Source organism: Rana temporaria, chromosome 5, assembly GCF_905171775.1.
Source record: "Rana temporaria chromosome 5, aRanTem1.1, whole genome shotgun sequence".
Lineage (NCBI taxonomy): Eukaryota > Metazoa > Chordata > Amphibia > Anura > Ranidae > Rana > Rana temporaria.
In genome coordinates, this window is record NC_053493.1 from 68,879,187 (window position 1) to 68,892,018 (window position 12,832).

The window sequence follows — 12,832 nt, forward strand, 5'->3', positions numbered from 1 at the left end:
TTTTGATTTAGATCAGTGGTCTCCAAACAGTGGCCCACGGGGCCAGATGTGACCCTTTGCGTGCAGTCAGCACGCTAATGTGTTCACATATGGTTGCATATATGTGACCTCTTGGTGTTAAAGCTAACCCGCCGAGAGGTCGCATATATGCGTACAGCCGGCAGGAAAAGGTTAGGATTTCATTAGAAGTAGACTCAAAATAAATTGGAATACAATGTGGAAATAAATATGACTTTATATTTTGACCATAGATACGGTTTAAAAATTCCTGTTTCTCCTTTGATAATATATAAACAGCAAAAATGTTGACAATCTGTTTATACTACAACATCAATAACATCTACAGCAGGTTTTGGATGTCAGCGGTACACCTTCATTTATATACTGATGAAAAGTCCCAAGATATTTACGGCCTCTTCTATGGGGTTGATTTACTAAAACTGGAGAGTAAGGATGAGCTCCAGCATGTTCGCACACTCCACGTGCAGAGCCCGCCAGGAAGTCGGCACTGCGCTGTGCTAATCACAGGCAGTGAGACATTTCTAGATCTCTGCAGCCGCACATCGGGACAATGTCTCACTGCCTGTGATTAGCGCAGCGCAGTGCCGACTTCCTGGTGGGCTCTGCACGTGGAGTGTGCGAACACGCCAGAGCTCATCCTTACTGGAGAGTGCAAAATCTGGTACAGCTCTGCATGGAAACCAATCAGCTTTCAGTTGTTTTTTTTGAAGCCTAATTGAACAAGCTGAAGTAAGAAGCTGATTGGCTACCATGCGCAGCTGCACCAGATTTTGCACTCTCCAGCTTTAGTAAATCAACCCCTGTGTGTTTCTTCATTATCTTTTGTAGAAATATTGCATTGGCGGGGCGTGGCCAAGACCGGCATGTGAGAAGACGTGTTTCTCACAGCTCCTCCGTAGCACCTGGCATTGATCCTCTCCCGGCAGCGATCCGACGGATTTGAACGGCTGTTCAGCTGGCTACTCACCCGGTCACCCTCCCGGTCCACCCGCCGGCTCTCTGCACCCGCGGAATGGCCAAAAAAAAGGATGATTGGTCGGCGCTCGAGATTCAAGATGGCGCCGCCGCGGCCCAGGCTCTCCGCACTCCACGAGGCGCTGACAGGCCCAGGGGGGAGACTAGCAAAAAAACAGCAAAGGCACAGGGTAAGGATTACCCGAGAGACATGACTTTCTTTACACAAAAGCTGGGGGGTCCCTCGGAGCAGGAAGGAAGGGGGGAAGCTGATCGGGCCCAGGACTCGGGGCAGGCCTTACAGGGACAGGCAGATGGAGGGGCCTGGAGATGTGTAGAACGGGGGAATGCAGTGGAACAACCACTTTCCATACCCACAGATACGGATACTGAGACGGGGGATACAGAGCAACCGACCCTGGCTGAAATATTGAGAGCGGTTCATGTATGCACTGCTTCTGTAAATACACTCAAGGAACAGTTTGGGGGTCTCAGAGAGGATGTGTCTCTGTTGCGGCAGGACATGCAAAAGATACGGGAGCGAACGACGGCTGTGGAGAGCAGGGTGAGTGAAGTGGAAGATAGGCTGCCCCCAGTTGCTCGAGAGGCCCATGCAGCTATGCAGCTGGCCAGAGACACTAACAACAGGGCTGACGACATTGAGAATCGTTTACGCCGCAACAATGTGCGCATAGTGGGGCTGCCGGAGAAGACGGAAGGCCGGGACCCCACCACCTTTGTCGAAGGCTGGCTGATAGAAGTATTTGGAAAAGAGGCCTTCTCTCCGTTTTTCACAGTTGAAAGAGCACACCGCACACCGGGTCGCCCACCACAGCCTGGGGCCCCCCCTAGGCCTATTCTGGCCAGGATGCTTCACTATAGGGACAGGGAAGCGGTGCTGAGACATGCTAGAGAGAAGGCCAATGTCCAGGTTAATGGGGTCCGGGTGTCCTTCTACCCGGACTTCTCTGCTGAGGTGCAACGCCGCCGGGCAAAATTTTTGGATGTGAAAAGGCGCCTTCGCGCACTACAACTGCCATATGCCATGCTCTACCCTGCCAAGCTGAGAGTTACCGCTAATCGACAAGCCCAATTCTTTGAATCAGCCCAGGACGCGGCAATGTGGCTCGATCGCAACGAGCAGGCCCTGAGACACCACAAAAGAGAGGAGGAAGGAGACTGACCCTACAGAAGCTGGAGCAGGTTATTATGTTTTAAGTTCTAGTCTTGTTTTTCGGTGCAATGCGTGCACTCTTTGAAACGGAGGGTTTGATTCTGGTCCCCTCTTCCCCCTTCCCCGGACTGTGGAAGATGATCTGCTGTTATTACTCATTGACCTTTGCACAAAGGACCCCTTTCAATTTTGTTTCACTTCCTTTACCTGAGTGACTAAAGTTTTTTTTTTACTATGTTCTGCTGGGAGACGTTATATTAGGATGTGAACTCTGAGTCATCTTGTAAAGTTGCAAGGAAAATGCGGTTACTCCACAATCTACGTGGAGCAAAAGTGCCTTATTATGGTTTGCTCCATGTTGGAGCCAAGGGGCCAGCTCTGTTGGCGGCCTGGACTTGTTTTTTTCTTTTCTCACACTGCAGTGCTGTTTTTGGAGCACAGGCCATGAATACGGGTTCGTTCTGTTGACGGCCCAGGCCTGTTATTATTTTTTGCACCTTTACCACCTAAATCGAGAACTTTGCGAACGAATGGCTACACCGAGATACCATGTCCGTTCTGTCCTGACCACACCCGGGACCCTAGGTACCAACTGGAGGCTGATGTTTTTATTTATATTGCCTTTACTCTTTCATTTATGCATGTTATATCCCAATGGCTGAGCTACCGGTGGTATCGTGGAATGTGAGGGGCCTAGGCTCCCCACTGAAGCGTATGATGGTATCCACTTGTCTGAAAAAGTATCATCCTATGATTTTATGTATGCAGGAAACGCACTTAACCACTGAAACGCAATGCTGTCTTAAATATGCCTGGGTGGGTAAGGCCTACCATTCCACTCACACCTCGTACTCTAGAGGTGTGAGCGTAATGATACACGCTGCTATTGATTTTCAGGAAATGGATGTGTGTATTGATACGGAGGGGCGGTTTATTTTTCTACATTGCCGGGTGGGAAAACTGAACTGTATATTGGCATGTGTTTATATACCCCCGCCGTTCACGGTGGCGGTGCTCCGGTCGCTGCTAGCCTATTTGGAGGGCAGGCCGGACCTCCCGCTGCTGATAGTGGGGGACTTTAATTGCTGGCTGAGTCCCTCGATGGACCGACACCCCGCATTCGGGGTTTCGTCCCCTCTGAGGGACTCTCCATTGCTAAGATTGCTCACCGAGGTAGGATGGATAGATGTATGGAGGTCTAGGAACCCAATGGAGAGGCAGTTTTCCTGCTTTTCCAAGACCCACGGGACATTGTCTAGGATAGACCTGGTAGTATGCAACCCCGCCATGCTCCCATCCATCTCGGATGTGACGTACAAGCCCCGTAGTGTCTCAGATCATTCACATTTGGTGACTAGCTTAATTGCTTCCCCACCCTCTATACTTCCCAGATCCCCATGGAAATTTAACGCCTTTTGGCTGGAACTTTTCCTGTCGCACGAGGAGGTGGAGCGGAGCATGCGGGAGTTTTTGGATAGAGGGAGCTTTGCTGAATCCCCGTCGGAACAGTGGGATGCCTTTAAAGCCTATGTGAGGGGGTTACTTATCCGGGAAATTACCAGGGTGAAGAGGGATTCTTCGGGGCTCATAGAGGACCTTGAAAAACAGGTAACGGCCCTGGAGGAGGCCTTCGTGCAAACCCCAACGGAGGCTGCTAAGGAGGCATGGCAGTCGGCTCAATCAGCATATGAGCGGCTGCTGTCCTCTAAGGCAGAAAAAAAGTTATTTTTCTCTAGGCTGGCTTTCTTTGAGGAGGGTGAAAGTACAGGGCGTATGCTTGCCAGGATAGCTAACTCCCAGCAGAGGTCTCCCAGTATTGGGGCAATCAGAAATAGAGAGGGCAAGATAGTGAATTCCCCGGACGCGGTCTTGGCAGAACTGGCTAGATTTTATGAGACATTGTACCTCCCGACGGAGCTATTTACCTGGACAGAACTGTTGACCTACATGCAGGACATTGACTTCCCCCGACTGAGTCAGGTGCAGCGGAGGACCTTGGACGCCCCTTTCACATTAGAAGAGCTGCAAACAGCGCTAGCCGCGTTTCCTAACTGTAAGGCGCCGGGGGCAGACGGACTGCCCATTGAAGTGTACAAACAATACGCGGGTATACTCCTACCGAAACTCCTGGCGGTGTTTAATGCGGCCAGGGAACGACAGACTTTGCCCACTTCCATGACTACTGCTAACATTGTACTGATATTAAAGCCTGGCAAGGATCCGTTGGATCCGGGCTCCTACAGGCCGATATCGCTGCTCCAGAGCGACATTAAGCTGCTGGCTAAAATGCTAGCGATCAGGCTGAACGGGGTCATTACTAGCTTGGTCCATCCGGACCAAGCAGGATTTATGCCTGACAAGTCGACGGCTGTCAACTTGCGTAGGCTATACCTTAATATGCAATCCTCAGCAGACAATGTGGGACAAAGGGCCTTGCTCTCACTGGACGCTATGAAGGCTTTCGATAGCGTTGAGTGGGAGTATTTATGGGAGGTTCTCGAGAGGTTTGGTTTCGGGGAATCCTTTGTTTCCTGGGTCCGGCTATTATACTATGACCCAAAGGCGGCCATTCGGTCCTCAGGGGCGGTTTCACACACTTTCACTTTGGGGAGAGGCACGCGACAGGGATGCCCACTGTCGCCTCTGCTATTCGCCTTGGCGATAGAACCTCTTGCAATTAAAATCAGAGCCAGCTCGGAGGTAGTGGGGTTCAGATACGGGGACAGGCAGGAGAAAATAATGCTGTATGCAGATGATACCATGATCTTGTTAGGGGATGTGGAGAGCTCACTGACGGGGGCCATGACTGTAATACGGGAGTTTGGTAGGTTCTCGGGACTACAGATAAACTGGACTAAGTCCTCACTGATGCTTATTGACGAAGGGGGGGCTCCCCCAACGTCGTCTACGGTGCCCCTGACTGCCTCATTTAGATATCTGGGAATCCAGGTGACACCCAAGATATGCGAGTATGGTATACTGAATGTATCCCCGCTGCTGCAAAAATTTTGTGACCGTATTAAAACATGGAATTCCCTGTCCCTATCAGTGGCCGGTAGGGTGAACTTGATCAAAATGATCCTAATGCCCCAGTTGCTTTATGTACTTCATAATGCCCCCACAGTAGTGACCCTGAAGATATTTAGGATTGTTAACTCCCTGTTCCGCTCACTCATTTGGAAAAATCGTACCCCCAGGATAAAGTTAGAACATCTCCAGTGCCCGAAGGACGAGGGGGGGCTCGCCCTCCCTAATCCCTGGTTATACTATATAGCAGCTCAGCTGCAACAGCTGGTAGGGGTTGTTAGCACTGGGGAGAGGAGGGAGGGGGAGGGAGGGAGGGGGCTCCTCGGAGATGGTGATGCTCCATACAGTTGGGAGGGAGTCGGTAGCTCCTGCCCTTGAGGCGCTCGCCTTCGGGAAGCCGAACAAGCAATACCCCACTTATAACCTTATGCAAAAAGTATGGAACAAAGCTAGGTACCTGCAGGGAGTGACAGGATACACGGACTATAGCCCCATCTGGTCAAATGACTCATACCCTGAATTGGCCAAGTTACAACATGGGGCACTCTGGAGGAGATATGGGATAGTTCATCTGAAACAGATATTTCGCAACGGGAAACTCCTCCCGTTTGAAGATCTGCGGGATCTTTTCAAGTTACCACAATCCATGCAGTTCTACTATATGCAACTTAGTCATGCGGTAAAGGCCCAGGGTGACGCCTCAGACTGGCTTCCTTCTCCTACCCCTTTGTTTAATCTGATTGCAGGGGCAGCCTCTACCAAGGGGTTCATATCGCAGTGTTACAATATGCTGTTACACAGCTTCATGTCCAAGCATCCGCTGAGAGTGAAGGCCAAGTGGGAGGGCGATGTGGGCCCAATGGACGGCGAACAGTGGGATGAAGCCTTACAGGCAGTACCACTTTATTCCTTGAATGTGTCCCAGAAGGTGTCGCAATTATACCTATTACTGAGGGTGTATTACACCCCCCATAGGCTTTTTGCTATGGGGCTAAGGCCCACCCCGCTATGCACTAGGTGTAAGAGAGATCATGGCGACCTGATCCACCTACTATGGAGATGCCCGAAGCTCCACCCCTATTGGGCGGGAATAGTGGACACCATTAATAGGGTGTTCCAAGTCTTGCTCCCTACTGACCCTAAGCGATGCTTACTCCTTATATTGGATGAGCTGGAGTGGGAGGAAGGTACCAAGATGGCGGTTGCTAGATCCCTATTCCAAGCTCGCAAACCTATAATGTCTCACTGGATAGCAGAGGAACCTCCCAGCCTGAAGGAGTGGATCAATATAATGGGGGAGATGCTCCGAAAGGAAAAGGTGATATACCAACACAAAGGGTGCTCCCAGAAATTTGAGAAGGTGTGGGGCAGGTGGCTGGATGTACCGGGCTTGGCCCCGGAGGACCTGGTCACGGGCAGGTTACTCGGCCTGAGCAATCTAACCTGATCTGCGAAATGTAAATGAGATAGGTCGGAGGGATGTGGAAAACCACTTTTCTTGTTTTTTTTCTTTTTTTCTTTTTAATTCATTGTGTAGGGGGGTTGGGATGGGGTCGGGGACGGATCAGATTTTGACATGTATGTGGATGGTGGAGTGATACGATGTACCATTGTTGAAAATTGTAACGGAATGTAGCCTAATGCCTTATACCTGAATGCAATCTCGATGTATGTAATTTTATATGTGTGCTTCAATAAACTCGTTTTCTGGATAAAAAAAAAAAAGAAATATTGCATTGGCTATTTCATGAAGTTCAGTTCTACATGGAAACATTATGTGAAAAAAAACATACTGATTTCACACCAAAATATGTTTGTATATATAACATGACAAAATTACTATGACATATAATAATTGTCCCTAAACAACATACATCTTAGAAGAATGACTATAAAAGATTACCTTGTCACATATCTATTCAATTTACTATCAGGACCAGTTCACACCTGAGGCCTCGTACACACGGCCGAGAAACTCGATGGGCAAAACACATCGTTTTGCTCGACGAGTTCCTTGTGAAGCCACCGAGGATCTCGGACGAGCCAAATTTTCCCATTCCCGTCGGGGAAAAAGAAGACATGCTTTCTTTTTGGCCCGACGAGATCCTCGTCTGTTTCCTAGTCGAAAAGTGTACACACGACCGGTTTCCTCGGCAAAAAAAAAAAACCCAGCAAGCTTCTTGCTGGTTTTTGCCGAGAAACTCGGCCGTGTGTACGAGGCCAGAATCGCATAGGAATTCGGTCTGTGTTTCTGTGGGTTTCCTTTGTGACTTGGTGCAGTGTGTGTTTTATGAATGGGCTGAAATGGATTGCACCAAATTTAGTGCATGCACTACCTTTCAAAAAAAAAAGCACTACACCAGATCACCTGGTACTAGGGTTGCCACCTCATCCCTTTAAAAAGGAACACATCTGAATTACACAGGTTCTGTGGCTGATTAAGGTGGTAATTAAACTCACTTGGTGCCTTATCTGCATTAAATTAGCCTCAGAATCTGTGTAATTCAGATGTGTTCCTTTTTAAAGGGATGAGGTGGCAACCCTACCTGGTACTGCAGTACCATGCGATCCAGTGCAGAAAAACGCACTGTGCTTGGGGTGTCATTTGGATTATGTTAACACCCACAGCAGACCTTACACCCAGTGGGCTAGATTCACGTACCTGCGCTTGTTCTTACGGCGGCGCAGCGTATCGTATTTATGCTACGCCCCCGTAACTTACAGGAGCAAGTGCAGTATTCACAAAGTACTTGCTCCGTAAGTTGCGACGGCGTAGCGTAAATGGGGCCAGCGTAAGCGCGCGCAATTCAAATGTCGAAGGGGGCGTGTTTTATGTAAATCTATGATGACCTGTTTGACGTTTTGTACCATCCGTGTACATTTCCCAGTGTGCATTGCTCCCAAGTACGCCGCAACAACGTATTGGTTTCGACGTGAACGTAAATTACGTCCAGCCCTATTCGCAAACGACTTACGCAAACAACGTAAAAAATTCTAATTTCGAAGCGGGAACGACGTCCATGCGCCTCCTAATAGCAGGAACAACCTTACGCCGAAAAAGCCTAACGTAAACAAATTGCGCCGGCCGTACGTACGTTTGTGAATCGGCGTATCTAGGTAATTTGCATATTCTCCGACGAAAAACAACGGAAGCGCCCCTAGCGGCCAACGTAATATTGCACACAATTATACGCCGCCGCATTCAAGTTATTTTTTGAGCGTATCTGCCTTTGAGAATCGCCGTATTGATACGCCGGCGCAGATGTGAAATTACGGCGGCGTATCTGGAGATACGCCGCCGTAATAGCTACCTGAATCTAGCCCATTGTTTTTTTGAACACTGTGCGGGACACATTTATGGAATGCGTTCTGGTGTGAATAAGCCCTCATTTACGTATTCAGGGTTTAATCGTTATCAGTCACATCCCAGTTTTTCCAGTAACAGTAGATGCTGTTGAGACCCGATATTGGGTGAACCAACTCGTGGTCTTATTTGAGTTTTCTCATCTAGTACACAAGAAGCCTAAACAAATGCGGTTGTATTTTTTTCCAAAGTAACTTATATTGCACATTATTTTGGCATCCAGTTGCCTTTTGATAGATTGCAATGTGGGAAATTTCAAAACTCTGAGGCATGAAATGGGAGAAAAAAAGAAATGCTTGAGCATATATCACACGGTTTTTAGCAAGTCAAGTGAGACCTGGTGAGATGCGTGTGTGCCACATCTAATGATTTGTTTGTTCTTGTAGGTGGCCCTTGTCTTTCCAAATAATGATCCTGCTGCGTTTATGGTAGCATTTTATGGTTGTCTATTAGCTGAAGTTGTTCCTGTTCCCATTGAAGTGCCACTTACAAGGAAGGTGAGCTGCTTGCGGAGAACTGTTTTCTTGTTATTATGCATGTGCTAAACCTCCAATAAAGTTCTTAATCTTTCATCCTCTACAAATGGGGACTTGGCATTTCGACTTGCTGTCATATTGTTACTATTGTATCTGTAATGTAATTTCTTTTTTCTACAATGGAATTATTTCAGTGATAGTCACAGCTCCTGGAAATTGGTTTAAATTGTGCAAAACTGTGTGTATTTATCTGATATGAGGGCTATGCACATAGGCAGTATTTCAACCATTTGTAAACAAGCTTTCAATGCAAAAACAATTGATTGGATTAAAGCAGTCTACCTCCCACATTTTATATAGTTGCAGTAGGATGGTGATTGGTTGCCTTGAATCATTTGAATAGTTTTGAAAGTTGGTCACAAGTGGTTCAGATTGGTAAAGTACTGTTAGCAATAATGTATTGGGAAGACGTCTAAAACGTCTTCCCAATAGCATAGTCCAATTTTCTCTAGCTGGGGAAAAAAATAGTTTAATTGGAAAGTTTTTTAGATCAACATACTACAATGTTATTTCTTATATATTTTAGTAGTCATTTATGTTTTATGATTTTTTTAACCAGTTCTAACATCTCTACACCTTGTATAGACCAGCACAGAATGCTCAACAAGCCAAATCCCATTAATTTCAATGGCCCCTGTTCACATATGAGTGTTCTGTCGCTTGACTGTGGTTTTACAAGCGTTTTGTTGCTTGTTTTCTGCTCAAACAGCAGCTCTCCACTCTTAATTTCAGCCCCCCCCCCCAGTCTTTTCTATTGGCTAAACAAAAATGCTTTTCAGATAAAAACAAACAGTGGTTGACTTACTAAAATGGAGTGAAAAATTGGGTGCACTCCAGTTTTCGTAAATCAACTCCACTTTTCACACTATTCCGACATGGAAGTTCCACGACTTCTGGTTCGACTTTGCCCTTCGACTCCATGTCCGACTTCCATGCGACTTCAATAAATGGAATCTGACTGAGTCTGATATTGATCTCGAGGGGGAACCCCACACCAAAATAAAAAATGGCGTGAGATCCCCCCATCTCAAGACCATATCAGATCCTTCTGGACCATACCAGGCCACATGCCCTAAACATGGGGGAGTGGGTGCTTTGGGGCAGGGGGTGCAGAGCTTGCTTGTCCCCCCTTTTCCTGACCTGCTGGGTTGCATGCTCAGATATGGGTCTGGTATGGATTTTGGGGGATCCCAGATGTTTATTTTATTTTGGTGCGGGGGTTTCCCTTAAAATCCATACCAGATCTGAGGGGTCTGTTATGCTCTGGGATCCTTTAAGTCGCATGCCACAAGAAGGATCAGTTAAGATGGTGATCTGACTTGGATGCGACTTGCATTCAAATCAATGGGCTGAAATCATGCCCAAGCCGGACAAAGTAGTGCAGGGAGCATTTTTAAAGTCAGACTGACACAACTTGGAACAGTTAATACGGCTCTCATATGGAACCATTGATTTTTGACATGTCATGCGACTTGTGCTCTGGAAGTCGGAGCGCATGACGGGCCAGTGGGAACCAACCCTTAAGATGACTGAGTAATATATACAGTATATCATTTTTTGGGGACACACAAGGCTTTCTTTTGGTGATATTGCCTTGCAAGAATGATTTTATTTATATGCAACTTATATACGAAATCATAACAAAACTTAAAGAGGAGTTCCACCCAAATTTGGAACTTCCTCTTATCCCACTCCTCTCCCCCTTACATGCCACATTTGGCATGTAATTTTTTTGGGGGGGGAGTGGGGGCTTCAGGAAGAGTGGGACTTCCTGTCCCACTTCCTCCTTCCTGTAGGCGACTAAGCTTAATCGCCTTCAGGAAGGGGCTGCTGTAGGCGATCGCCTAGGACACGTCACAGGTCCTAGGCGATCTCCTGGCCAATTACACGGCACGGCGCGGCGCCGCTCGCGCATGCGCAGTGCCGCTCGCGCATGCGCAGTGGGTGCCCGGCTGTGAAGCTGAAAGCTGTCACGGCCGGGTGCCCACACTGAGAATGAAGACGCCGGCCGGGGAGGGGGGGTGAGGAGCGGAGCCCCGGCCGGCGCGTCGCTGGAGCAGGTAAGTGTCTGTTTATTAAAAGCCAGCAGCTACACTTTTTGTTGCTGCTGACTTTTAATAAACATACAAATGGCTGGAACTCCCCTTTAAATACAGTAATGCCCTTTTTCATATTGTGAGAGTTTGCCAGGAATGGAGGGGGAATGAGTCATAAAAGGGCCAATCAGAGCTGAAAAGCTGGAGGTGTGCCTCTGTCTGTGTAAATGCAGGAAGTGAACAGGCAGCAGCTTCAGCTGCCCACAGGTAAAATGGTTGCAGCCAGACTCAGTAGAGGGAGATTTCTGCAGCCTTTTTGGCAAGTACAGAATCACAGTATATATAAAATAATATGCAAAGTGGTTGGAGGGAAGCTTCAGAATGGCAAAGATGTTTTTATTACAGATTATGTGAGCAGACTGCAGATTTAAAACAACTTAAAGGGGTTGTAAAGGAATTTGTTTCCCCCCTAAGTGGCTTCCTTTACCGTAGGTGCAGTCCTTCTTCACTTACCTCATCCTTCGATTTTGCTTTTAAATGTCCTTATTTCTTCTGAGAAATCCTCACTACCTGTTCTGTCTGTAACTTCACACCATGATGCAAGGCTTTCTCCCTGGTGTGGCGAAAGCCCCTTGAGGGGGGAGGGGACGAGCAGGCAAGTCAGGACACTCTCTACTTTGCAGATAGAGAAAGGAGCTGTGTGTTAGTGGGCGTCCTGACACTCCTGCTCTGCCCCTCCCCCCTCAAGAGACTTTCTCCACACCAGGGAGAAAGCCTTGCATTACTGTGTGGAGTTACAGACAGAAGAACAGGAAGTGAGGGTTTCTCAGAAGAAATAAGAACATTTAAAAGCAAAATGGAAGCATGAGGTAAGTGAAGGAGGACTGCACTAAGGTAAAGGAAGCTATTTAGGGAAAAATTTTTTTTCCTTTTACAACCCCTTTAAAGTACCTAATTTCTGTTGATTTGACTGATGTTGTATTATTCATACTTTTGGAATTAGTTTCAGAGTTTAATTTCGTTTTATATAAAATAGTTCAATGAACATGATAGTTTATTAAAATTGATCATAGTCATGGTAGCGATTTAGATGTTTGCTTTCATTGTATGAACTGTGCTGTTAAATGGCTAGCTCTGCTCACCTTTTAACACAATATACAGTGGAATTGCTTTCATAAATATTAATCAGCTTCTTGTATTCCTCAAACACTTGCTTAATTGGACAATGTGTAATTGGAGGTGTGGAGATTTTTCTTGCACCTTCCATAAAACAAATACTTACCACGTTTAATATTCAGGTAATTACTTCAATTAATTTTAGCATTATTATTTAAAGTGATATTTAACCCCAAAGGAAACATTTATTATATTGCAATTTACCAATTTATAGATGTGATGGCTGCATTAGTTTTCTTTTAGAACCGGTTCACACTGGGGCGACCTGGGATCTGACTTCAAGTTGCCACAAGTCGTGCGGTCGAGAAAATTAATGGAAGTGAATGAGAGCCGTCTTAATGTACACTACTGAAGTCGCTCCGACTTCAGAAAAGGTTCCTGTACTACTTCAATCCGACTTGTAGGCAATTAATTTCAATGGAAGTTGCCTCAGAAGTCTGATCACTGTCTTAACTGAAACAACAATACAGGAAGATAACATACATTTCTCAGGCAAACCCCTCCCTCCCACAGAGCTGATTGTTGTTTGATTGGCCACTGGAAA

The 12,832-nt window shown here is 46.9% G+C and overlaps 1 protein-coding gene across 7 annotated transcripts in view; it reads left to right on the top strand.

Annotated features, from left to right (window-relative positions):
- DIP2C (disco interacting protein 2 homolog C) overlaps positions 1–12,832 on the top strand; it is a 612,079-nt gene that overhangs the window by 386,954 nt on the left and 212,293 nt on the right. For all 7 annotated transcript variants that reach the window (XM_040352676.1, XM_040352677.1, XM_040352682.1 and 4 more), the window contains one exon: positions 8,927–9,037. In XM_040352676.1, the coding sequence (XP_040208610.1) occupies positions 8,927–9,037 (111 nt within the window). The remainder of the gene's footprint in view (positions 1–8,926; positions 9,038–12,832) is intronic.